General features: G+C 44.7%; 2 protein-coding genes across 2 annotated transcripts in view; both read right to left on the bottom strand.

Moving 5' to 3' along the window:
• Positions 1-21,039: 21,039 nt before the first annotated feature.
• CBLN4 (cerebellin 4 precursor) lies at positions 21,040-25,600 on the bottom strand. Its single transcript, XM_066330982.1, has 3 exons — positions 25,307-25,600; positions 23,646-23,762; positions 21,040-21,345 (listed from the first exon to the last, which is right to left on the bottom strand). Exons 1-3 carry the CDS (start codon positions 25,571-25,573, stop codon positions 21,148-21,150), a joined length of 582 nt encoding a protein of 193 aa, XP_066187079.1. The 5' UTR covers positions 25,574-25,600; the 3' UTR covers positions 21,040-21,147.
• LOC136368631 (aurora kinase A-like) overlaps positions 22,936-26,786 on the bottom strand; it is a 104,535-nt gene continuing 100,684 nt past the window's right edge. Inside the window, exon 10 of the transcript XR_010744875.1 lies at positions 22,936-22,949. The gene's annotated coding sequence lies outside the window, so the exon portion shown is untranslated. The remainder of the gene's footprint in view (positions 22,950-26,786) is intronic.

Here is a 26,786-nt window from a genome sequence, read left to right as displayed (position 1 = left end):
GTCAGGTCTGGGACCCAGAGCTCCTCAAGTTCCTGGGGAAAGAGTTCTGGGTGTTCCTGCTGTCACCTGCAAAGATGCCCTGGGCTGGGAAAGGAACAGATAAAAAAAACAGAAACACTAAGGAACAGAAAACAAAACCAGAAAAGCTGAAAACACTACCAGATAACAAACCCATTCCCTTCCATGATGCCAGAGCTGTGATTCCATCAGATACTCGGCCTCAGAGGTTTGGAGTGTCCATCCCTGGAGGTGTCCAAGGAATTCCTGGAGGTGGCACTGGGTGGTTTGATCTAGGAATGATCTGGGAGGGCTTTTCCAGCCTCAGGGATTCCATGAGCATCTGTAGGATGGTGCAGCAGCTCCCCAGGGCTCTCCCAGCAGGAGCAAAGCTGGGAATGAGGAGCAGATCCAAGGCTGTGCCCCCTGAACCGTTCATCTCGGCAGAAGGGATTTGCTGACACTTTTATCCCAGGATACAAAAATCTCCTGGCTTCTGTGGCACCTGAGCGACACCGGAGCTGCTTTTCCATCCAGATTCTGGGATTTCTGTGTCTCCCCTCAGTTTGCCTTGCTAATCTCCCCTGGTTTCCTAGGCAATGAAAAGGGAATAATACAACAAAGGGCAGCAGATTCCCGTTTCCTTCGTGTTCTGCAGTAATGGAATTGTCTCCACTGGTGCTAAGAGAAGGAATGGAGAGAAATGGATCAGGTACAGAATTCAGCAGCATTGATGGCCAGGAAACAGAACTCTTGTCACCGTTTTTGTTAATCAAAATTGAAATTTTGTTGCTTGGAATTTTGAAATTGAAATTTTGATTGGAATAGAAAACGACCAATCACAGAAACAAAACGGGCAGAATATCATCAGTAATTAGGATTAGTCAGGTTGTGGCAGAGTTGGCTGATTTTTGGGGTGTAGTTGAGAAATGCCTGTCACAGCATGAATTACTTTAGTCTGAGAGAAACTAGAGATTGGTCACATTTATTTCCAGGATCGTTGCTTTGGGCTGGTGCTGTTTTAAAAACCACTCTGTGTTTGATTGTGCTTGGATTGACTGTTTGATGTACGAGGGGGTGAGACCCTGGGTTGTTCTCGTGCATATCTCAGTGAAGCCCAGGATATTCCCAACAGCAGAGATTTATTGGAGTGGCTGCACAGTCAAAACCCAGGGTCTAAACCAGGTGAGCACGGGGGAGTTTCATAAAAAGTGGAATATGTTGTGGTTTTTTTTTTTTTGCTGCTGACATTTGCTAAAGGATCGTTCAGCTCTCCTAACGGCTTTTACAGCACAAAATGGAAAAATTCATTCTGGTGAAAACGCCTGAATGTTGTATTCAATCAGGTAGCTACTACAAATTCCTCCACTGTCTGTTATACCCCTGAATCTCCAAGGAATTCTCTGGCTTTCCAGGCAGCATCCCATTTTGTATTCCAGGCAGCACAGGCTCCTGCAAAGAGCCTGGGAGTTGCCTGAGGGATATTTTCACTCATTTTTAGCCTGGCTCCCTAAGGAAACCCTCCTGTTTTGAGGGTGGGTGGGAGGTTTATGCAAATACATCTGTCCTTCTGTGCTGCCTGCTCAGAATTTCCATTGTTTGATTCCAGTTTTCCCAAACGAGTGAGGAGAGCTGGGGGTTTATCAGACACTGGAGGATCTGCACCAGCCAGCAGAACTATGAACACTTCCAGATCCAAAAATGCCTCACCAGGAGCGTGAAAAAACCTCCCGAGCTCTGAAAAATCCACATGGGGGGAATCTGTGACCTGGGAAAAAAAGAGAAAAGAGAGAGAAAAGAGCTTGGAAAGTCCAAGCTTTTTTTTTTTTTTTTTTTTTTTTTTGGGAGAAAAGAAGTTGGGAAGTCCAAACACAGCAGACTTTAGTCAGGAGAGATCAGGAATGATTCCTCAGCCAGGGAATCTGGGAATTGCTCAGAGATGGGGCCAGTGGGGTTGGAGGGAAGGAAGGATGGTGAATTTTAGTCCTGAGCATTCAGAAATTGCTGTTGATGTGAGTTAGGAGAGGTTTGTCTGGGCTAGAAAATCTCACAGGGAATCAATATCCATCAACAGAGCCGAGTCACGAGCTGGGGAATTCCTGCAGAAGCTGGCAGAGGCAGGTGACAGGAAACCACAGCAGAATTCAGGTAGAATCAGTTAATTGGGCAGCACAAATCCATAGAATTGGAATTTATTCATTCTCCTGCTCACAACCTGCCTGTTTTCCTCGTTTTCTCCTGTTCAGGCTGGATTTAAGGAGCTTCTTCTCCTGACAGACAAAAACACAACCTTCTTAGCCCAGATTGGGAGCACATCACAAATCCTCTGTGGTCAGATTTTTGTTTGGCTCTTGTAAATTGTATTTATATATATATATATATTTATAAAATATATCTTCTGAGCTGAGAAATACATCATATTTCCCCATTTTACTCCCTGCAGGAGGAGTTTGGAGCCCAGTCCCTGGTGCCTGTTCCCAGCCAGGGCTGTCCCATTGCCAGCCCAGTGTGCAAACTTCCCTCCTGGCTTTGGGACAGGCAGAAAATGCAGGTTTTGCTGACAGAGAGGCTTTGTGAATTAGCCCAGGTAAACGCTGAGCAAGCTCCAGAGACTGCTCTGGGCGCTGCTGTGAGCCTGGGCACCTGCTCAGAGTAATAACCACTGAAACCAAGGGCACAAAGGAGTTTCAGGGCAAATTTTGGACTTTTTTAAAGTTTTGATGCTGCAAATATCCTCTGTGAAGTGAATAGGAATGCTCCTGGAGAAAACACCAATTCAGCAGGGATAAGGGAATAGAGCCCATCCCAAGGAGCTGGGGAAAGGCTGCTCAGTGCAGGGTTTGTACCCAGTGTGTAATTTGAAAAATATCACTGCTCCAACAGTGCCACGGGAGTGCAAATGTTTCTGTAGACTTGCTAGAATTGCCTGCAGTTGCAAAAGGCAAAGTTTTCACACAGTCAAAAGTGCATTTCCTGTTGATTAGCAGCTTTTTTTTTTTTTTTTTTTTTTTTTTTTTTTTTTTTTTTTTTTTTTTTTCCCTTCTCTCTCTCTCTCTGGAGCTGGAAAAGTGAGAAAGGAAATGGGGGTTAGAGCTGATTCACTCGAGCAGAACTTCTGCCTCTCTCTGGTAAATTCGAGTTGGAAATGTGAAGTGGAAAGATCTGTTACAGCTCAGCTTGAGTCCGGGGGGGGAAATATCAGAATGTAGAACCGTGATTTCAGAGGGACTGACTGAATCCCTGAGTAATCCTTTAAGTAATTAAGGATCTGGTAAATTAGAGCTGGATCAGACTCACCTCTGGATGATTCCCTGTTTGGGGATGTGGTGTAAGCCCTGGATCATTTAAATAAATCCCTGCCAGTCTCAGCTGGCTTTGGCAGCTTTGGAGTGAAGGAAACACAAAAGGGAAGGACTTTGAGGCAAAGCAGGTTCATATAAATATCTGTTTGTGGGAAGCTGCTGGGTACATTTCCACCAGCCTTTGGCTTCTGTGATGCCAGAATTTATTCCTAAAGATTCAGGATTCAATCCAGAGAGGTTTTACTCACTGTAAAACCACAGGAGTGATGCAAACATCACTCACAGAATCTTCACTCCCATGTCCCAGTGTCTCATGTCAGCTTGGCCCTAATTCCAATTAGGGACATTCCAATATGGACAATTCCCTAATTCCAATCAGGGAAATTCTCTTTTCTCTGCTTCTGGATCTCCAGTCTCAGCTGGGCTGCCAGGGCTCCTTAGGCTGGGATAATTTTAGGCTTAGTTTAGGCTGATTTGCTGAATCTGAAAAGCTCTCGCTGCCTCACGTCCTCTGGAATGTGCTGGCCTCATCCAAGCCATTAATTACAAAATTAAAATAATCCCATTAAATCGTGTTCCCAGTTTGCCATCACTGCTTGGGCTCAGCTGGTAAAGGCAGGCTGGGCCCTGGGAAAGGCCCCACTGGAAAAAGGAGATGCTGTTAATTCCCTTCCCTTGGAAAAGATATGAGGCAGCCCAAATTCCTCATCATTGCAGCAGGTAATAAAGATGCATTTTAATAGAAGGAGCTAATAGTGGGTGACATTTTTACAGAGATGACAGATGATCTGGCTCTGTGCTCGGCGTATTTTCGGTGCAGGAGGAGGGTAAAACCTTTGATTTGAGGCACTAAATCAGTTATGAGGAAGCAATAAACTCCCAGTTGGGGCTTTAAAAATGTTTGTGCTTTTAAAACACCTCCTGCGAGTGCTACAGAAACAACTGGATGGGATCAGGCAGGAAATGCTGCCTCTGCACCCCAGCAGGGTCTGGTTCTCTCTCCCTTGAGCAGCACAGTGGAACAGAAGCAGATTGGATCTCTGGTGGTTGGTAAAAGGCTCAGTCTGGTGCTCTCAGGGCTGTGAGAACTTCTGGCAGGAGGATCCACAGTGCAGACCAGCAATAAAGCACTTTTCACACAGGGAGGGCATCCACAGAGCTCCATCCCGTGATCCTGGAGACAGGGAACCACAGCAGCAGCCCCGGCAGGAAATGATAAAAAATCCTTTCCTATCCCTACAGAAAAAGATCCTGTAGCTAAGCTTACCTTTTGAGTGAAAAAAAAAAAAAAAAAAAAAAAAAAAAAAAAAAAAAAAACCACACAACCCAAACACAAAAATCCACCAAAAAACCAAAACAAAACCAAAAAAAGAACCAACAAAAAAACCCAAAAAATCCCCACCAGACCAAACGATCCAAAGAAACCCTCTTAGAGCTTATTAAGGCTGTTTTTTTTCCTCCAAACCCACTGATGGTTACGATTTCAGCTGCCCAGCTCTGGGCTGACCTTGAGGAGGAGCAGCTCTGAGGGCTGAGATTTCGCCTTGCTGCAGCAGCAGTGACAATTCCTGGGCTGTTGAGACCAGCTGAGTCTGGAACTCCATTTATTCCTGACAACTCTCTGTCTGATCTGAGCTTCACTCCGGGAGCTGGTGCTCAATAACTCATCAGAAAACACAGAAATGGTTCTCCTGGAAGGAGCTCACTCAGCCTGGCAGAGCTGGATCCAATGTTTTGGCTGGGAATGAATTTCCTTCCGTGGCCATTGACGGTTCCAGATGCTCCAATGGTTCCTGAGATCAACATTTTTATTCTCTTCTGGCATTTTTATTCTCTTCTGGCAGAGTCTGGGCTGGTTCTCACTGACCACATTGATGATTTTGAGTGTGCAGATCTTTGAGCAGAAGTGCAGCTGAAAGCTCTGTGTGGCATTGGGACTTGCGTGGTTTGGAATGAATAAATTCATTACTGCACCACCTTTTCAGCCAGGAGAGTGTAATTAAAATAGGAAAACTGCTGAATTCTTTCAGTTTGAAAGCGTCCAGATTTCTCTTTTCAAAGAAAAAAAATCGTCCTTTAAAGCAGTTTTAATTCTCTATGATCAACTTTTGGAAAAAAAAAAAACAACCTCCAAGTACTTTTACCACAAAAGGTTACTCTCTCATTAAAACAGTGAGAAAATGGGAGTATTTTTAACAAATGCTGAAAAAGAAAGTTCTGCTCTCACATGAACTATATTTAATCTCACCTTTCATTCCCAAATAGAGACAGATTGCCTGAAGGGATGGGCTGGCTCTGCTCCATGGGAGTTATTGCAGTTTCTGTCACTTCCTACCTTCCAAAAGTTTCATCCATGAAAATACAGCAGCATTCCAGAAATCATTAAAAACTGAGAGACGTTTCTGGCCCTGCCTCCCAAACCACTGTGGTCAGGGCAGCTCCAGCTCTAATTCTAGGAGATCTCTGTGTTTAGGTGATGATTTCCAGCACCTGATTTGATTTTATTCTGTGTTAACACTGATGTGGCTCAGGAATTCTTTGTTTTTATAAAAATAAACCAGTTTTGGTCGTGAAAGGAAAAAAAGCCTGATGCATCATGGAATGAAGCAAACATCAGAAAATGGATTGGTTGGCCAGTAAAGCCTCCTTTGCTTCGATGCTGTTTTATTTATTTGCATCTTTGTGATACGAATCTCTGTCTTTCAGCTGTGAAGAAAGATGATTTCATTCTCTCTCTCTCTCCCTCTCCCTCCTGCACACTCTCATACCCCAATCCCTCACATTCCATCAGAGGCTCGCTTTATTCGTTTTATTTATAATTAAGCAGAGATGCAGTCGTGTATTGTTGCTTTTGAAGGATATTCTCAGCTCTTCTGGAGATTTTAAGCAGGGTGCATTGAGGTTAATTACCTAATCATTTACAGTATAAAACACCCTCGCAGGCACTTTGATCTCCACTAATTGTGGCACTGAACAAAACAAGTAAGAGTTTGCTTACACTGCAGCGATGTGAGCGTGAACAAAGCCCTTTTCCGGAATTTCTGGCGTCCTTTCTCTCTCCTTGGCTCCAGTGGCTCCTCCAGCAGGGGCTGATCCAGAGGAGTGGAGCCTCCCCATATCCATATAGGAAAATCCATAATGATTTTCCTTTCTTAACACAATTCAAACGTTCAGCTGACTTCTGCTGCTTTAGAGGGTATCAGACACTGTGCTGTGCAGGCAATAAATGCTAACAGGGTTTGATGGGATGGAAAGATGATTTTTGAGGGGCTCAGGACAAAGTGGAAGGACAGGAAGCCGAAAGTGAGAGAAACTCCTGAGCAATGAGATCTTCCTCTTTCCTGGGGTTTTTCCTGGACCAAAATAATCTGTTCCCATGTCTTCAGATGGTAAAAAAAATCTGTGTGGCTTCACTGAATTCCTAAAAAACGGGCAGAACATTGCAAATGAGAGCAGGCAGGGCTGATTGTGGGAAGCAGGCTGGGCTGGATCTCTGCTCCCTGCCCTGGGGGTGTTCTGTGACCCCTGGGACTGAGACTCATGGTCAGCCTGGAAGTTATTCCAGAGAGAACATTCCCAGCCCTCACTTTGTGTCTCGCCTTCTTGGGTTTTTTCTGCACCCAAAATTCGGGTGGTTCAGAGTCTTTTGCCTCTGAAGGCCCTGAGCCAGATGTGAGAATGAAACAGAGTCTTCAAGGTCTTGCTTTTTCTTGGTTTCTCGTGTTGTTTATTAACTCTTATCTCACAATGTTCTCTGTGCCCAGCTGAGGTGTTCTCTGCTGGGACACAGGATGAGCCCCTCGATGGGAGGCTTCTGTCCTCTTGTACAGATAATTACGTGTATATTATTTATACAGATAATTATGTGTCTATTATTTATACAGATGATTACGTGTATACTTTTTATACAGATAATTCCGTGTGTCTCATTGACAGTGATGTGCCAACGCCCATCACCTGGACTAACAGGGTCACCTCTGCTCTGACCCAACCCCCTTAAACCACTTTGTGCCACCATCACCAGGAGATGGAGGCCAGGGGAGAAGAAGAAGAACCCAGGGCACAGCCCTAAATCCTCCATCTTGTTCCCCATTCTCCTCCATTCTACAAACCCCAAAACTACAACATTTCCCACCCTGTGACACACTACACCGCTGTCTGTCACACCTTTGTGTCTTGTGATTCTTCTCTCAGTGTTGGAAGCTTATTCCATGGGCTGAAGTCAAAGGCTGTGACCTCCTGGGCTCTGTGCCAGGGTCTGCAACCCCCTGGACAGACCCCAGACCCCTGGACAGATCCCAGACCCCCTGGACAGATCCCAGACCCCCTGTACAGATCCCAGACCCCTGTACAGATCCCAGACCCCCTGGACAGATCCCAGACCCCCTGGACAGACCCCAGATCCTCTTGCTCGAGTCCCAAACCTCTCTCCTGAGGTCTGTGACCTTCCAGGATGACCAAAGGGATTCCCTGAACTCCAGCATTGCCTGGTGGCTTTTTTTGGTGATTCTCAGCTGAGGATGCTCAGCTCAGCTCTCTTCAGGGCAGCACAAAGCAAAGGGACTGGCACAAAGCCAAGCCAAAAATCTCAAGAAAAAATGATGAAACCTGTGCTCTGCACTTGGCCTGGCTCACCTCCACCAAAACCAGGCAGGAATTCCTGATGTCACAGTGATTTACTCTGCCAGAAGCAGATCTTCTGTTCATTTGGGGTTGTTTTTATGTAAGAATTGTCATGTGGAGTTTAAATGGTCCATGACTTGTAGCAGATTAATTCCCTATTAGTTCAGGTTGTTCCCCTTAATTTTCCTATCATGAATTTTGCCTTTGCACAGGAGCCGTGCAGGGATTTTATATCTCAGAGTCTGTGCAGGAGGGAACTTCACTCAGGTGCTCAAAAAGGGGCTTTGGGGTTTCTTTTTTCTGATTGAGGAGCTGAGAGAGTGATTGGGGTATTTTTGGATGCTGCAAAGCCACATCTCACCTCTCATGGCACACTTGCAGATTTCTTCTGTTTGGAGTGAGCAGCGTGTGGAAGCATGAATGGAATTTAATAAATATGAAATAAAAATATTGCATATTTATTACTGACTTATTGTTTAAAATAAAATATTAAATAAAAAAATAAGGAGCCTTGGCAACTTTTCAGCCTTCTGTGCTCTGCTGAAAGCAATACTCAGGAGCAGGAGGGGCAGAAATTGAGAACCCCTGAGTGATGCTGTTTTACACCACAACAACACAGATTCCGAGTTCAGAAGGCTGAAAATGACTCCTTTATTTTTGGGACGTGTCTCCCTTTTATACTATTTCACACAGCCCAATCTGATTGGTGACACAAAGACAAACCTCTTCACTGCCATTGGTCAGAGCAGAGGGACATCAAGGAGAAGTCACTCCTAGGAAAAGGAATGAATGACAAAGTTACAGCTACAAAAATATTTCTCCTGTTGACAGAAAATTCCCATGGAAAAGAATTTCAGAAAACCAAAACACCTCAGGCACGAACCAGAGCTACACCTGAGCTCAGGAAACACCAGCCTGGCTTCAGAGAGAGGATGAAAAAATCCGCCCTCAACATTTCCTGCTGCTCATGATCAAATTCTTCACTTCCCTTTTCCTTCTCGTCCTCTCTGCAGCTCTGAGCCCATTCAGGAATTGCCCATTGTGGAAATTTCTCAGAAGTTTCCCTCCCGAGTGGAGCAGCCCTTCTTCCTCCAGCTGGACTCCAGCCCAATAATTGGAAACAAAAACTCGGAGCTTTTCAATTTCTCACCGAGGAAAATGGGAGTTATTTGGGGAACAGACTCCCCTCATCGCTGCCATTGTCCAACGATTCTTGAATTTTTTCAAAGAGAGTTGTAACAAAGTGAAAAAATGGAGAGTGTAAAGTTCCTTTCTTTTCTCATTTTTGGCTTCTTTTATTGCAGAAAAAACGGTGGGAGAAAGGAAAAAAAAGGGATGAGGAGCTTGGACTGGCTCTGAAGGTATCCTTACTTATTAATATTTTTAAATACTCTCAATTAAAACTCTCAGCAGATTGTGGAAAAAACAGGTTTGGAGGTTTTTGAAACTTGCTTCCCTTAGACCTTTTCCTCCAACATTTTCAAGGGAAAGACTCAGAAAAGTGAGGACAGGAGGAGCCCTGAGTTTTTTATTGGTTATTTAATGGTATTTTCCTTAAATGAACACCGATCAGCAAAAATAATCCAGGATTTTTATAGAGTGGCTGAGCAGTGGCTACACCTTTGTGACATATAATGTATAATGAAGTTATATATTTGGTGTGACATATAATAAAGTTATCAATGAATAAAATATGTTTCAGTATGCATATTTCAAAATACATTTTGAAAGTATTTATTTATATTTTATAGAAATAAAATCTATTTTATATTTATATAAATATACACACTATATATATATATATTAATATAAATGTATTTGTATAAAATATAAAAATGTTATGTTTTATATAACTATAAAATATATTTCACATTAAGGGTCAAAACCTACTCATTCTTGAGGATTCATTTTAGCCAAAATTATGAAACAAAGAGTGATTTATTGAGAGCAGGCCTGAACAAACCAGGCAGTCACTTCATCTTTGAAATGCTGTTGTAGCATCCAGCGTGGAACTGGGCAATCTTTATATTTAAAGGGAAATCAATATCATTGATTCCACAAAATAAAAGCTGCTCCATACGAAACTGTTATAAAATCTGGCTGCCGAAAAAAAAAATAAAAATACCGAGTTTTTAAATCAAACTGATGGAAATCAGGGTGAGTTTCTTCCAGCCTGACACGATGATGAAAATGCACCGTGAGCAGCAGGAATTACACATTTATTTGATCAGAGTAAATCTGCCAGGAGTTTGGAAAAGCTTTTTATAGCCTTGTTTCTTTCTGATGCATACTCTCCCTGCAGCAAAGCAATTTGCTGGCGGCTTTTATTTAAGTGTAACATTTGCATGGATTTCTTTTTTTCCACCTCTTGCACAAGATCTGCTCAGAGCAGTCAATGAAATGAGTGTCAAAATCCTGATCCCAGCCAAAAATCCAGTTTGGGACAATTGTGGAAGGTTCAGATTTAACTCTTGGAACTCCATCCAGTATCCCTCCCACCCCACACCTTTCCCAGGGGAAGGAAATTCTGCTCTGCCAGAATTAAAGAGAAGTTTTTTCAGTTTTAGCAGCACCATTCCACCCCAGCACTGAATTTCTGTAGCCCTGGTTTGTGCCTGAGGTGTTTTGGTTTTCTGAAATTATTTTCCCCAAGGATTTTTCTGTAAACAGGAGAAATGCTTTTGTAGCTGTAACTTTGTTATTCATTCCTTTTCCTAGAAGGGACTTCTCCTTGATGTCCCTCTGCTCTGACCAATGGGAGTGAAGAGGTTTGTCTTTGTGTCACCAATCAGATTGGTCTGTGTAGAATAGTATAAAAGGGAGACACATCCCAAAAATAAAGGCGTCATTACAGCCTTCTGAAACTTGGAGTTTTTGTGTTATGGTGTAAAACAGCGTCATTCTGTGATATCAACCTTATCTCTGTAAGATAAAGATAAGAGAGATCAGGAAGGACCCAACCTCTTTGGAAATCGGGGCCTGAACTCCTCTGTCCCATGGTTTTACCTTTTCCAAACCATTCTGTCATTCCAAATTCCCTGGCTCTTTTCAAGCCTTGCCTACCCAGAGGCATTCCCAGATATCCAGAGGGATCCGCTGATCACTTTTGCTGCCCATCCCACAGTTGGTTCAAATAACACAGGGCAAGCAATAAATACGAAACACATAAACCACACAAAATGCAGGGAATCAGATTGGTCTGTGTAAAATGGTATATAAAGGAGACACATTCCAAAAGTAAAAGAGTAATTTTCAACCTCCTGAAGCTCAGAGTCCGTGTCGTTGTGGTGTAAAACACTGTCTAATTTATGCTTTAATAGTTTGATCAGTCTTATATAAACCACATTGGGTAATGAAATTGGCATCTAGATCACCCATGGAAAGGTACAGGGGTTTATTTAAAGGCACAGAATAAAGTAAATTATGACTTAGGCTGCCACAAACCCAAATTTTCTATGCAAAGCCGCCGCTGCTAAATTTCTTTAAGGAGGTTCTTTGTTAAAGCCGCGCAGTTCCTCAAAAGGAAAAAAAACAACCTGCCTGTCAGAGATACTTCAATTATCTTTATTTTACACTGGTTTTCTTCTGGAAATAATAGTAAAGAAGGTGCTCAGGATGCTTTTATCTGAAGCAATAAACCTCTAGGATGTTCAAGTGTAATTAATTGCATTGCTTAAAAGTAAGGGCTTCTAGCAGAATATACAAGCCTTGACATTTTTGTTATGCATAAACTCGATTAGGCTCATGCCAGAATTAAGCAGCAGGATTATATTTTCATTCCATTCTTCAATTCTCATTAAATACTAAAATAAGGGAAGCTTCCAACAAAAGCTACACTTGAGTAAAAAGTGATGACACATTCCCAGACTGAGGGATGTGAGGATTGAGATTGTCGTGTCATAAATACATTTCTTTCATGTTCGTCGGTTGTTAATTGACATTTAAAAAAAAAAAAAAAAAGAGACATTTTTAAGGCTCCAAAAGCAAGCCAGGATTTGCAAAGAAATAACAGCACGGCCTTCTTTTACAGCGCTGTTAAATCAACTCCATTTGCTGCTGAGTTATAAAGCAATTAAAGGTTGTTAGGGATGGTCCCAGCCCAGCAGGATTTTAATGGGATTTCAGGGAATTTCACCCCAAAAGCTCCTCTGGGGCTCGGGGAGGATGTGCCAGCCCCACGGGAGGGACCTGCAGCACAACCTGTGCCTGGAGCTGCTCTGCCAGGTGTTGTTGCTTCATCAAACACGAGAAATTTGGTTTATTTAACCCAAATTGGAACAGGGAACAAAATCCTACAGATCTGATCCATGGTGAGGGGAGAAGAGAGGAGGGAATTCATCATTTAACTGAATAAGTGACTCCTAAAGGGCTCTGATTTCCAGGCTCTCTGCCTGGTTTTTTTTCAACACTGAAGGTTTTTTATTTTTCGAGGGCTGAAGATCCTGAGCAGTCTGGATTCCACCAGAGGCTCTTCAAGAAACAACCCTGAGCTGTTCCTGAAAAAGGCTTCAAGTGGCTTACCCTGAAATGTGATTTTTCTACTTTTAGTCTTCTGCTTGGGCCTGTTCTGATCCAGAGGGCAGGCAGAGGGTGGGATTTCTGTTGGCAGTGGGATATTCCTCCCAATATTCCTCCCAACATCATAAACCAGCCCTGGCTTTTCCTGTCACACACGGCCTCCTTCTGTTCACAGCCACTTCCAGCCAAGGAGAAATCTCTTCCCATGGATCACTGGAATAATTCCTGAGCTGTTTTACTCCTCCTCTACTCCAGACAGGTGGGAGTAGCTACAACCCTGAGCACTGAACTCAAAGGCTCTTTCTTGGTGCTTTGTCCACACTTTGCCCAGGGAGTGGATCTGGAGGAAGAGAGGCTTTAGTAAACAGGCCATTTTTTTTTTTTTTAACCAAGTAAAAGTAAATGCTGATCACATTAAGCTACTATTTACTTAAGGATGAATTATCTGTGCCTGCACAGAAGGCAGTGAGTGGAACTTCAGGAAATCTTAGTGGTGATTTGATATAATTTTGTTCATCAGGACTGATTTTGTGCCTGTGCTTTGGCTGGAGAATGAACAAGTAACAATCAAATTTCCTTGAATCGAGGGTTTTCAAAGTTGTGGCCCCATTAGAAGATATTTCTCTGTGGCCACGTTTTTAAGGCTGTTAATTTGATTTCTGTTGTCTATAGGTTTGCAAAGTTGTAAACAGAATATCTCAGAGTGGTTTGGATTGGAAGATAAAAGCCTAAAGATCATCTGGTTCCACCCCCTGCCACCTTCCACTGTCCCAGGTTGTCCCAAACCCCATCCAGCCTGGCCTTGGACATATCCAGGATGCATTGAATATGCAGAAACTGGAACAGGAATGAACCAGGCTGAAGTCCCAGCATGAAATATGTATGATTTTCTCCCTCCATTTCTGCAGGAGCAATTCCATTTTGCATTTGGATGTGACTTTTACTGAAATCTCAGAGGTGAATTAGGACTATGTGTGTTCAGTCCAGCTCCTCCACCCCTGGAAATCTGAAATTCAAGACTCTCAGCTTAGAACTCTCTTCACACATCACTCTGCAATTTGTATCAATTTCTGGAGGAAGTATCAGCCAAAAACTTTTCATTTTAAGGATTTATTAGCTCCACAGATCATCTGTTCAGTCAATTCTGGCCAGACCAATGCAATAAAGCAGAAATTCTCTTACTTTTGTGTGCTTGAGGTCACATTCAACAAAATACCCAAACCAGTAACAGACACTCTTGTCACCTCACTCACTTTAACCTGCTGTATTTGCAATCCCAGACTCTCAGTCAGGTCTGCTCCAAAACTCCCCCAGGGCTGACAAATCACCAGCCCAGGGTGAGTGTTTTGGGTTTAATGTGAGAAGTATTTTATTCCCAGCTGTTGAAACCCATTGAAGAGGTGTTTTTCTTTATCTCATAACTCCATAGGGGAGGCCCAGGTGTCCTTCTGTCAATGGCCCAGATGTTAAACCGGGTGGGGCCGTGTTCTTTATCCCTGCCAGGACCCGTCCTCCCCCAGGGTATCTGCTGTCCATGGGCCAGCCAGGCTCACTGCAGGGCTCAGACAGTTACATCATCCCATTGGGAGAGGCCCCGCCCAGGGGGAGGAGCCCAGCATTCCCACCTGGATCAGCGCTGGGGTTCAGAACCCAGCACAGCCTGTGTGCACTGGATTCCCAGAGGAGACCAGACCCAGCTCAGCACCACTGGGCCCTTCTCCAGGATCATTGCGCGAAGGGAAGGGAAGGGAAGGGAAGGGAAGGGAAGGGAAGGGAAGGGAAGGGAAGGGAAGGGAAGGGAAGGGAAGGGAAGGGAAGGGAAGGGAAGGGAAGGGAAGGGAAGGGAAGGGAAGGGAAGGGAAGGGAAGGGAAGGGAAGGGAAGGGAAGGGAAGGGAAGGGAAGGGAAGGGAAGGGAAGGGAAGGGAAGGGAAGGGAAGGGAAGGGAAGGGAAGGGAAGGGAAGGGAAGGGAAGGGAAGGGAAGGGAAGGGAAGGGAAGGGAAGGGAAGGGAAGGGAGAAAATGAAATCACTTCAGATTTTCGGTCTGCACATGTGCTCCACTGCCTGCTGGAACCTGTCCTGCTTTTGTGTGTGCTGATTATGTAAAGACCCCTCAAAATCTGACTCACACTTACAAATAGCTTTTGGGATCTGTTTAGAGTCTATTTTTTCCAGTGGCAGGAAGATTGTGATCCTCAGGCATTTCTCCTGGTTTCTCTCTCACCATTCAGAGGACATCAATAATGGCCACATTTTTCAAGTTCATTTAAGTGGGATTTGGTTTGTCATCAGTTTATATCTCACTCGGAAATTCGATCAATCTTTATTCAGCTTCAGAACGTGCTAAATCATTTGGATATTTTAAAACTCTTCTTCCTTAAGGCTTCTGAGTGAAATTCTACATTTATTTAATAAAGCAGCCAGAATTTACTACACCAGTGCTGGTAAGCACTTTTTACTCTCCTCAAGATAGATTAGAGTTGACTGTAGACTTTCTTTTTTTTTTTGCTACAGCTGCACAAGTTTACAAGTCACAATTGAATTACCAAACTGAGGAAAAGAAAGATTATTCCTGTGGGTGCAATGCAGGTTGCAGACTTGTTTTCTTTTAAAGAAAGGTTTAAAGAATTAGCAATAAATGTTATCAGCTGCAGCTAGAAAATGATGCTGACTTATTACTTTGTGGGGACCCTCCGGGGCATCATGAAAAGCAAATTCCTTAGCTGAGCTTCCCAGAAAAAAATAACCCAACAAGACCCTTTTGAGCACCTTAAACTCAGATTTACTACAGAGGACAAAACTCAGCTCATAGGCACCCCTGGCTTGCCCCTGAAGTTTCACAACCTGCAATGCAGAAAGAGTTATTGATTTATTTCCTCTTTAAACAATGTGCTCCTGTCGTGACTTTCTGAATGTTATTTTCCCAAGTTTTGCAGGTGCTGTGGCACGTCAGGCTTTGCTCTTTTTTCCTGCATCTAAAAAAAAATAAATAAATACTGTGAACCATCACCATTTTTTGTCTATAAAATGTGTTTGCTGCTCTGCTGAGCAGCCTTTCCCTGTAAACCCTCAGATCAGGGAAATCTCTCATCTCAGGGTGAGTTCCTGACAAATCACCAGAGTTTCGAGGTGCTCACAGTTGTTATCTTGGGCTGCTGTCATTACTGGTAGCCTCATTGAAGTCTGAGCCAGGAGTGACACCTACAAGCACAGAAAAGCCTTTTCCACCAGATGTATGTGCAGAATATTCAATCCAGCCTCTAAAAACCCGGGGATTTGGGCTGCAGGCTGCAAGTCAGCCTTTTAAGCTCAGCACATTTCCTGTTCCTGACACTGTGATGTGATCAGAGCTGTGAACCCTCAGCTGTCTCTCAGAGACCTGAAGAAAAGCTCTTCCTTCCCTGCTCGTTCAGGGAAATAATTCCTGTACAAAAAGGAGCTGACAGCTGAATCCTGCCCACTGAATCAGTGTTTGCAGCAGAATGAGCCCAGACTATCTCACTTAACCACTATTGAATTCGAGGCAACAAAGATAGATGGGCTTGGAGTTATCTCCTCCAGAAACCTTTATTATTTTTTGTAGAAATCCATTTAAACACTCCACAAAAAGTAAAACACTCGATGCCGCCGGTGAATTCATTCCTTACACAGCCCCTGATGTTCCTTAGCACTCCTGTGCTTTAGGTATTCATTCTTCAAATGTTTTCATTACTTGACTTTCTAGAAATGAGCCAGGGTTTATTTCTCTCAAAGAAATGAGGGATGAGGTGTCCTTAAAGGGATCTGCAGCTCGGGTTATCTCCTGTTCTGGCTGGAAATTTGGATGCTTTAGAAAATCAATTAAGGGGATGAAAGTTAAGAGTGTGGGAAAGTGTTTGCTTTATGTTAAAATATATACATAAATGAATAAAAGAGAGAGATTTGGAAATATGACTAAAAAAATCTGAACAAACTTCCAAAACTATATTGGTTTTTCCCTAAAGTAAATTCTGGTGACAAAAAAAAAAAACCACCACAATACTTTGAGCACGCCTCAGCTCACAGCTCATATAAACTCCTCCAGCCACTTCCCCATTATGCCCATCATCAATTTTATAACAGGCACTGATTTTATCATCATTCTTTATATTAATTCCCCTTAGGGTAGGAAAGGGCTTTATTCCCCTCCCCATTCCCAACCAGCAACAGATAAATAACTTCAGCTGAGTGTCTCAGACAATTTTTTTTCTCAAAGGAGCCTTTTCTGCCTGGACAGCAAGAGCACAAAAAAAAAAAAAATATGTTGTTGTGGCATGTGCCAGCCAATAAATTCTGTCCCTGGGCACCTTCATTTATTCCCATTGAGTTACCTGGGTGATGTTATCTTTACAAGACAAAGGGGCTGAATATTTTAAAGAGATCTTACTATACAAAAGGCAACGTGAATTGCTGAGGTAAAAGATGTTCCCAACCCAGAACCCCCTATAAAAGGAGGAGAACATAAAGGAGGAGAACATTTTTTTCTGTTCTCTTCAGCCCATATTTAATATTAATGGTTCAGCTCCTTGGTGTGACTATGGCAGAGAGCTCCTTGCATTTATTTCTCTGTTCTAAAAGCTGCTTGTGGAAATACTCTGTGTGCAGGTGTGTTCCTCTGGGGGCCTGAACAAAGATTTGGCAGCTGAATGGGGAGTTCTTCAGGAATTTCAAACCTCTTCACTGCATTCCTTTTTCTAGGAATGGTATTTAGATATAAAATGGAAGGGGAAAACACAGCAAAATTCCATTTACTCCAGAACCACCCTTTGTGTTTATAAAATGTGTTTTTTTAAAATGTATTTTGAAAGTGTTCTGTGTCAGGAAAAGGATTGATCCAGCAAACTGAACAGGGCCAGGATTGGATGTGTTGGCACCTGGGAACCACTTCCCAAACCCTGTCCCCATTTTCTCAGCCATAAAAAGGCCAAAGTGATGGAATTAACCCTCATAAAATGTTCAGACACTACTAGAAAATGATGTGACATAAACCACATATAAAGCTTTGTTAAAAAAAGGAATCTGTTTTCCTTCTCTACGTTTCAAAGTTGGTTTTTCCTTTTTATGTAGAGACAAAAGAGCTTGTGAAAATTTCAAAGCTCCCTCAGTGCCTTTTCAAAAATACTTTTGCCACCGAGTCGTTTTGAACAGGATTTTTGGGGAAAAATCTGCAGATTTTTTGGCTTGTGCAGCCCAAATTCTTCACAGCACAGAGGATTCAAAAGACAGAGCAGATTTTTACAGTGGATATAACAGAGGTGAGCAGGGAGACCTGGCTCTACCAACAGCATTTACACCACTGAGGAGTGAAAAAAAAGGAAAATAGAGAGGGGTTTTCCTCTTCGTTCCACAAAAAAACATGGAAAAAATATGAATAAACCAGATAAAAAAGTAACAGTCCTGATCTCATTCACAAAGAAATCGCTGATGATAAAATCAATCTGTTATTCTCAGGAAGCAGCTTCTTTCTTTTGCCCTGCCCACAAGTTTTCTTGCACAGTCAGCCCCTGTGAGGTGCAGAGTCCCCTGCAGAGTGGGTGAAGGATGCGGGTTCAGATCCTCCCACCGTGCAGCAGGGGCAGGGATTGATTCTGCCCTCCCCAAAATCCACGGGGCCGCTGGAATTGCAGAGGATCACAAAGTCGCTCTCACCTTTGCAGTGCAGCTCAAAGCAGGGTTTCAGTTCTTTGAAAGCAATCAAAACTCTTGTCTTAAATACCTTTTAAAATGGGAAGTGTCTCCTGAGCTGTTGCTTCTCCACAGGAAAAGGCTGTGGCAGGACATGAGAAGGCAGAAGGAATTTTATTTTATTTTATATTTTATACTATTTTATTTTATTTATTTAGAATTTTATTTTCCAGCCTGGCTCATCCTCTCTGTTCCGGGAGCAGCTCCTGCTGACAGAGCTGAGGTGGGACAACACAATAAAAATTAGGGTAGCTCCAGTTGTGTCCAAACCCCAGAGTTTGTCCTTATTTAAATGTTTAAATGTGACCTGCCTGTCCCCAGAGACCACCTCTGAGTGCCCAGTGTGGTGACAGCAACTCCACTTAAACCTTTCCTTTAACCAGCAAAAGAATTAATTGGCAATTCTGTTTTTAGGAGCTTTTCCATCAAAACTTATCCCTTCACTGAATAACTTCCCAGCCTCTCCAGCTACAGTTTAAATAAGCATTAATGACTCTGAAGAAAGCAGAAATGTTTTGCTGAGGGGCAATCAAAGCAACATTGAGATGGCTCAGGATTATTGCTGGGTGTTAAGCAGCCTGTAAAGATCAAAAGTTCACAAATTAAAGAAGTTGGATGCGTTTGATCATTCGGAAATTATACTGACACCTTTAATGCCATTTTTCCTCTGTCTCAGTAGCAACATTTCTTTTACATCACATATATATCCATGGGCAAGGGGAGATGGCAAATTTTACCAATTTCATACAAAATACCGATGGTCCCATCTGAAATAGACTCTTAGGACAAGTCACCTCTTTATAACATCATGCAAACTATGATCTGCAGTTCCAGGCAGTTTAGATATACATACATTTATATACACACAATTTTGGGGGGTTACAGCAGTGACACATTTCAATATAACTCTGTAAGATTTTTCAGCAATGTGAATCGTTCACCTTCCTGCCAGCTCCTTCCACTTCTTCCCCAAGTGCAGTGGTCAGTCCAGGAACAAAATTGTGAGTAAAAAAATCACCTCCTCTCTGACTTACAGGAGGGCAAAGTGCCCAGCAATCCTTCTGAAACAGCCCACAATATCCTGGGTGTGGTGGGTGAGGAAAAACCAGGAATTTGGGCTCAAAGCTGGGCCAATTCCCTGATATCTTTACCAGGAGCACCAACCAGGCATGAATTAGATTCCCAACCAGTGAAATACCAACAGGACACACTGCACTTGGCCAGCAAGGGAAGGAATTGGAAACAGATCCCAAAAGCAGCAAATCCCAGCCCAAAGTGGCTTTTAGGGCAGCTCCCAGGTTGCTGCAGCTGCTTCCACCCACAAACATTTTCAAGTACACAGAGATTTATTTTTAGTTTAGAACCACATCCTTCATGATACACAAGGCACAAAGATCCATCAATTCAACTCAGTTTGGGGCACGAGGGATGAAGGTTTTGTCAGCAGCTCATGTGAAAATCATTTTATTCAATGTTCAAGCGGATGGTGCTGGAGTTTGATGCTGATGGCAGAACCTAAAGCAGAGAGTTTCATCCAAAATCCTTTGGAATCAATGTGATTCTTAACACCAGCTTCAGTGAGGCCAGGATTTCTGCCTAAACTTTGCTTTTAAATAAAATGCATAGGTTATTTCTAGATCACTCTGATTGCCTCCAGACTAACTCAGGGCAGATTTTTTTCTGCCTCCCAGGATATTTTCTGGGAGTCCCAAAAGCTTCCATTTTGCATATAATAATTATATCCAATAAAAAAATAGTATGAAGTGAACTCCTAAAATCTGAAGGTCAAAAATTCAGCTAACATATGTTAATCTTTATTATGGAACAATGAGATAATAAATAAGTTTATGAATTCACACGACCTGTACAAAAAGCTGGGAAGCTTTTGTACCAAGCTAGGTACCAGTAATTTGAGTTTTAAATAAATATTTTTAAATAAATTATTTAAAACTTTATACACCTGTGGAGTTAAGGCAAAACCAGATCAGACCTTTAACACAACAGAAGGGTTGGAAAATGCACAGAAATACAAACAAGGGGGAATCTCATCTCCAGCTGACAAAGAGGAAGGAATCTCTCAGGAGTTGAATAAAGCCATAATTGTCAATCAGGTTAATTAAAACTGAAGAACAAGTGTAAGGTGTCCTGCAGGGCAAAGCTGTTTAGCAAAGTTGTGAATGACCAACTTTAACCCTGAATGGTTTTAATCTGCTTTTCCTTTTAGCCAAGTGGTGCTTCAATGACCACCTTTAGCCCTGAATGGTTATAATCTGCTTTTCCTTTTGGGAATCAGCAGGTGGAAAAGAGGAACCCCTTCCCTACCCACCCAAAACACACCCATGACCCCTGACACTGGCAGAGGCTGCACCTGATTGCGACTGAGCTTAAATATTTGGGTGAACCATCCAACACACAACAGGCAGAGGAGGACTGAGGTCAGCCACTCAGCAATAGGAATGACCTCTCTAAGACAATGGAATGGATCATGGCAGCGCAGGCCCAGGACAGAAACATGAGCAATATTTCATTACACAGTTCTTTGGCAGCAACACACACTAACTCCAGCTTGAAGTCTGAACTCGAGGTCTCCTACATGACAGACTTGGTGCCAGTCTTTTCACAGTTAGAGAAAATCCACTTCTTCCATGAATCCAGTAAGTCCAGGGAATGAAATTGGGATAAATCTCACAGGCAGCTTCAGACTGTAACCTTAAGCATTGGTATTTATTGCCTGCTTTAGTCTCAGTCCAAAGATATCGTGTTTGAGCACGCAAAATTCTGTGGAACTTTTGGGTGGTTCAGATGGGGCCCAAATCCATGGAGAGAACACAAAGAACCACCCATGAGAAAGGAATAAAGAGCCATGCTGTGGGTTGACACAGCTTGGTTTTTTCAGTTGAAGAGGAAACACAAACCATCACTCCCATGAGGACAAAAAATGATCTTCGTGTGACAGAGGCGAGGACGAGCCCACGCCTGGGCGAACGTCACGGGAAAATCGACTTTACAGGGGGAAGACCAGGAAGCCAGAGAATGTGGAGTACTGCCATCCACCCACCAGATTGCCCTTCTCCAGCTTCAGGTAAACCTTGTCCTCCTTGTCCAGGTACAGCAGGACCCCGTTGGTGGCGGCCTCACGGGTGACATCCTTGTCCCCAGCAAAAGCAGAGATCACTGGCTTCCCATTCAGCATCAAATTCACCTGCAAGAGAGCCCCTGAAAGCTCTAATTAACTGCAAAACATTGAGAAATACCCCTAAATATTAACCACAGTCCAATCTTCAGTGATTTTTGGGTTGTTTCAAGCTAATACTGACTTTTTTTGGCACAAGCACGTGGATGTTTATGAGCCGGACCTGCAGCTGAGTGAGGCATCACCTCAAAGTTGGTATCACTTTGCTTATCTCAAGGGTTATTTAGTCACACAGAAGGAAAAAATAAAAGATTTTCAAGAAATTTGGGCGCCCAGAGATGTTACAGGAGGTGTCAGAAGCACCACAGCAGGCTGGGAACAAAATGTGTGTCCCTCTCAGTACTGAGGGCAGCTCAGTTCTAAAGTCTGGAGCAGATTTTTAGCTTTATAAACTGACTCTGTTTTTCCTATAAAACACTTCTGCAAGCCAGCACAGCCTGTGCCCTGAGAGCAGCATCTCTAAATAAAGACGGGCAGGGCCTGGGGGAATGGGCAGATCCAGGCATTTTTCATTTCCCCCATGGAAAGCTTTGCTGTTCCTCCTTTCCAAGCAGCCACAGGGGATGAATTATGGGATGCTTACCCACACCCACTGTGCTGGCCTTGCATGTGGTCCCGTTAATTTTAATGGGAGCCACCACAGAATAAATCCGTGCTCAGCAGGAGCCAGGGCAGCAGATATTTATTTGGGATTCACCTATCTGGGAAATCCACTAAATCAGGTGTCTCCAGGGAACCAGCTGCAGTTTTAATGACATTTAATGGCTCTAACAGATGTTGTGGGGGCAGAGGAACGTCGCTTGTGTGGGAATTCTGCAGGTGATTTAGTGGAGCTGGATGAGGCTGAGACTCAAACCAGTTTGATCCACCGCAAGGGTTTCTGCTTCTCCTCCTCATTTGGCTCACAGAAAATGGGCAGCAAGGCTTTGCTCATTGCTTGGCTCGGGTTTCTCACTCTTTCTGTTCCATCAGGTTCCCCTGGAATCATCCAACAGGGATTTAATCACAGCTGGGATGATCTGACACTGACTCTTCCAAAATGGAGCCAAGCAAACCCATCCATCACTTCAGGATCTCTTATCCATGAAAGGTCTCAGGCCACATTCCCTGCCAGAGGCCCCAGACTCCCAGGTTTGAGCTCCTGCTTTGTGAAATGGACTTCCAGCACCCAAGGCTTGGCATCTTTCTTGGCAGGGGTTAACCCTAAATCCCTAAATAATCCGAAATCCACTGAGGTGGCTGACATTCAGCGTGCAAGAGAGTGAAAAGAACAGGTTTTGAGCACATTAAACAGATTATAAGCTCGTTATGGAGTTTTTTTTTTGGTGAGGTCAATGTTTCGTTTAAGGCTTTGTCATTGACCTGATTGGGATTAGGATTTCCCACCGTAAACTGAAGAGGAATTTCAGCAGAGATGGGAGCGTGTAGAAATGTCTGACCCCTCCTCCTGCAGAAATCCACCTCAGCTCAGCCTGGCAGACTCAAAACCGCCTCCAGGAGCAGGAGGGAGCAGGGAGAAGCATCAGACACCTCAGTGAACCTGGAGATCCCACGGGTGGAAAGGAGGGAAGCCACAGATGTTCCTCCAGCCCTGGAGGGGCCACAGCAACTGCCTGACCTGGCAGGGAGATGAAGGAATTGCATCAAGGAATTCACTGTTGGCTCAGCAAGTGGATGTTCAGGAATTTAAAGGCTTTTTTTTTTTCCCTCTTGTATTTAATTGTTGTTATTAAGCTACAGACGTAAGTGCAGGATTACCCCATTTCTCTAATATTTCACACGTCTTTCATACATTACATGATGAAAAAAAAAAGAAGTTTAAATTGCTGTGAAGGTTCCCTAGAGACATTTCTATAGGGATATAACCAACCTTGGTCCTCAGCACACTGAGGGCATAACCAGGCACCAGATGCCAGAGCAAGAATTGTTCCCAAAACACTCAAACCTGTCACCCAGAACTCCTGTTTTCCACCCGGGAGTTTACACCTGTGGCAAAACACGACTCTTGAAGTGAAATTCAGAGCTCTCTTTTTACCCTTGGGTCATTCATTCTGTTGAATGCTTTATGTCACCCCAGATATTCCTGGCGTGGAAGTGAAGTTGTGGTGATTTATCTAAGGTGAGGATCCTGCCTTATTCCTTTTCACTTGAAATTAATGGGTTCTGCTGCCAGGAAGTCAACAGCACAGGTTGCTGTAAATTAAACTGTTTTTCCTGAAAAGCATATCAAGTGCTGCCGTGCTCAGTCAATATTCTATCCTCAATGAGCAATTTTAATAAAGGTTTTACAGTCAGACTCATCAACATACCTGAATTGTTTGGCTCTGGTAGACTTTAATGACGTGAAAATTGAAGCTGTAAATTCCTTTCCGTGGCGATACAAAGACAGACTCCAACGTGAAAAAATTGCCCACATTTACAAGGATCTACAAACAGAAAAGTACAGCATGGGGATTAGTGCAGGTGGTGAGTGCTAAAGAAAATTACAGATTATTAACTTTAGAAACCATTCACCTGTGGAAAAATTTTAATCTACATCTAAGATGGTTTAATAATCTTCTCTTAATTACTTCGGAATAACTCATAAAATGGGTATTTAGTTGTATTTATAGGACAACTTTACTACAGATAAACTGAGATGGGAATTATTTCTCACTTTGCTACTGTACCATACCCTCAAGTCCTTTCTTCCATACACATTTCTCAAAAAAGGCATTTTTCTTTAACGTTTCCCCAAAATGACAAGGAAACACCAGTTCTGGGGATGGCTTTTGGCTGGAAAACAATGAGAAGGAAACACCAATTTTGGCTTTTGGCTGGAAAACAATGAGAAGAAAACACCAATTTTGGCTTTTGGCTGGAAAGCAGTGGCCAAGCCAGCACTGCCTTCCCAAAGAGCCAGGTGTGAACAAGGACAACAGGAACAACAGGAGCTCATGGCCAGGCTGAGTTACTGGAGCTCATCCCAGCAAAACTTGGGAGCCTTCAGCTGCTTTTACGAGCACTGACAAAAATTTGTGTTTAATTAAACAGAGAGAAGGACAGAGGGGAACACATGAGAGGAGTGCATCACCAATGCACCACATCCCCTCTGTGATGACTGCATTTTGCTCTCTTTCCTCCTAATTATGCTTTATTTCTAATTGATATTTCCAGGCTCCTCTGTGTTAAGCACAGCCCTGGGAAACCTCTGGGACTGCCCATGTTTTTAGGGTAATTTACGGTTTTAGGGTAATTTACAGTTTTATGGTAATTTATAGAGCCAGCCCTAAGCTGTGGTGGCACATCTGGCCCCAGCTGTCCCCACAGGTCACTGCTGGCCACAGCTGGGTGTAGGAACAAGGAGAACCATCGGGCTCAGGGACTTTGGCTCACCCCAGGACGGGAGCTGGGATTAAAACGTGAGTTGGTGTCTGCAGGATGATATTGGAGCTGAGGGGAGCTGGATTGTGCTGGGAAAGTTAAAGGCTTTTCCCTCAGAATTGTGCTGGGAAAGTTAGAGGCTTTTCCCTCAGAATTCTCTCTTCTTCCCCTCTCAAAAGCTGCACAAACCGTGTAACCGGATGGGAGCTGGGATGAAAACGTGTGTTGATATCTGCGCATTAATATTGGTGCTGAGCTGAGCGGAGCTGGATTCTGCTGGGAAAGTTAAAGGCTTTTCCCTTAAAATTCTCTCATTTTCCCCCTCTCAAAAGCTGCACAAACCACCTAAACCCTCCCTAGGCTCCACCTGAGATCCCCGTGTCCCCGTCGGGGCGATGTCACCCCGCTGGTGCCACCGGCACCTCCCGGGCTCTGTCCCGGTGCCTCACCCGGGGGACAAACGGGGACCCTCTGCAGCCCCCCGGGCTGGGCTGGCCTTTCCCTAGCCCTCCTCCCGGGCGAGAATTCCCAACTTTCCGCCGGGCTGCGGGGAAAGGACCCAGCGGCACCTGTTGCTGCGCGGGGGATGCGCGGGGGATGCGCTCACCTGGTCGAAGTAGATGATGCGCGTCTTGTTGCTCATCTCGGAGGGCTCGTGGTTGGTGCTCCGCACGGCCGAAAAGGCCACCTTGGAGTTGGCCGCCCGCACGGAGATGCCCAGCGGCGAGGAGGACGAGCCCTTGGCGTCGGGAGCCGGGTTGGAATCGCAGACCACCAGGCACTTGCCCTCCAGCACGATGGGCTCCGTGTCGTTCTGCGCGGCGGCGACGCGGCCGCCCAGCGCCAGGGCCAGCAGCAGCAGCCGCCAGCCCATGGTCCGCACCCGCGGCCGCTCCGCGCCCCGCTCCGGCCACCGCGGAGCCTCCGCAGCCCCCGGAGCCGCCCCGGGCCGATTCCCCCGGGAAAACGGCACGGGTGGCGGAGGGATGTGGCCGAGGGAGTCCGAAGCCGCGGGTCCTGGAGTTGGGGTTTCTGGGCTGAACGCGCCGAGTCCTGATTCACTCCTGAGATTTCGGTACAAGTCGCATTCAAATGCAAAAATGGAATTGCGCTCTCCGCCGGCTTCTGCCCGAGCTGTGCTCTGCTCTCCTCCTCCCACCGCCACCTCTTTGCGCCGTCTTCTTCTCCTTTTATTATTTTTTTTTCTCTTCCCCTTCTTTCTTTCTGTCCGCGGCTCCTCTTTAACCCCCGCGGCACAGAACCGCCGGGCGGGACCCGCGCTGTGCGCAGCGCCCTGTGCTCCCCTCGCTCCACATCGGAGAAAAGAGCGTGACAAAAAAACGAGATGGGAGGCAAAAAAAAAAAAAAAAAATAAAGCCCTCAGGTGAATGAATAATTGCCGAGAGAGAGGAAGGAGAGGAGAAACGAGCCCGTTTGAGCGGCGGCGATTGCAGCCGGAGATGCGGGATGCTCGGAGCGGGGAGCCGGAGCTGCCGGGTGCTGGCGGTGGAAGCAGCGGCAGCAGCTGCACACTCCGCTCTCTCTCTCTCTCTGTGTGTGTGTGTGTCTCTCTCCCCACCACAAATCCCCCTCCGCAGCTCTTATGTCACAGCCGACCTGCCCAGTTCTCACCTAGCGCGGTCTGCTCGAGCTTTCACAGCCCACAACCCTCCCCTGGGCATCGCCCGCAGCTCGCACACACTCCCCGTCCTCCCCGAGGGAAAGCGCCAGAGCAGCGCAGCATCCCCCCAATTCAGCAGCAGGAGGAGGAGGAGGAGGGTGAGGAAGAGCTGCAGCCCCCTGAAGACAGCCCCTGAACCTGCCGGGGTGTCCCAGGGCACGGAGCTCCCAGGCAGATGTTGGCAGCTGGGATTGGGACAGGACAATCCCAGGAGGGAACAGCTTTCCTAAAACGCCACCCTGAGATGGTTAACGAGGGTTCAGGCGGCCGGGTGCCGCCTCTGGGTGCTCGTGGTGGGATTTAACACCTCTGCCTGCGATTAATTTATTGCCGTGGAGTGTGATGCAAGGACGGGGAGGCTGAGCAGCTGCCTCAGCTTAGTTCTCCCGTGAATTTTGAGGTTATT

This window comes from Sylvia atricapilla, chromosome 16 (assembly GCF_009819655.1).
Source record: "Sylvia atricapilla isolate bSylAtr1 chromosome 16, bSylAtr1.pri, whole genome shotgun sequence".
Lineage (NCBI taxonomy): Eukaryota > Metazoa > Chordata > Aves > Passeriformes > Sylviidae > Sylvia > Sylvia atricapilla.
This window is presented reverse-complemented; position numbering and strand designations above follow the sequence as displayed.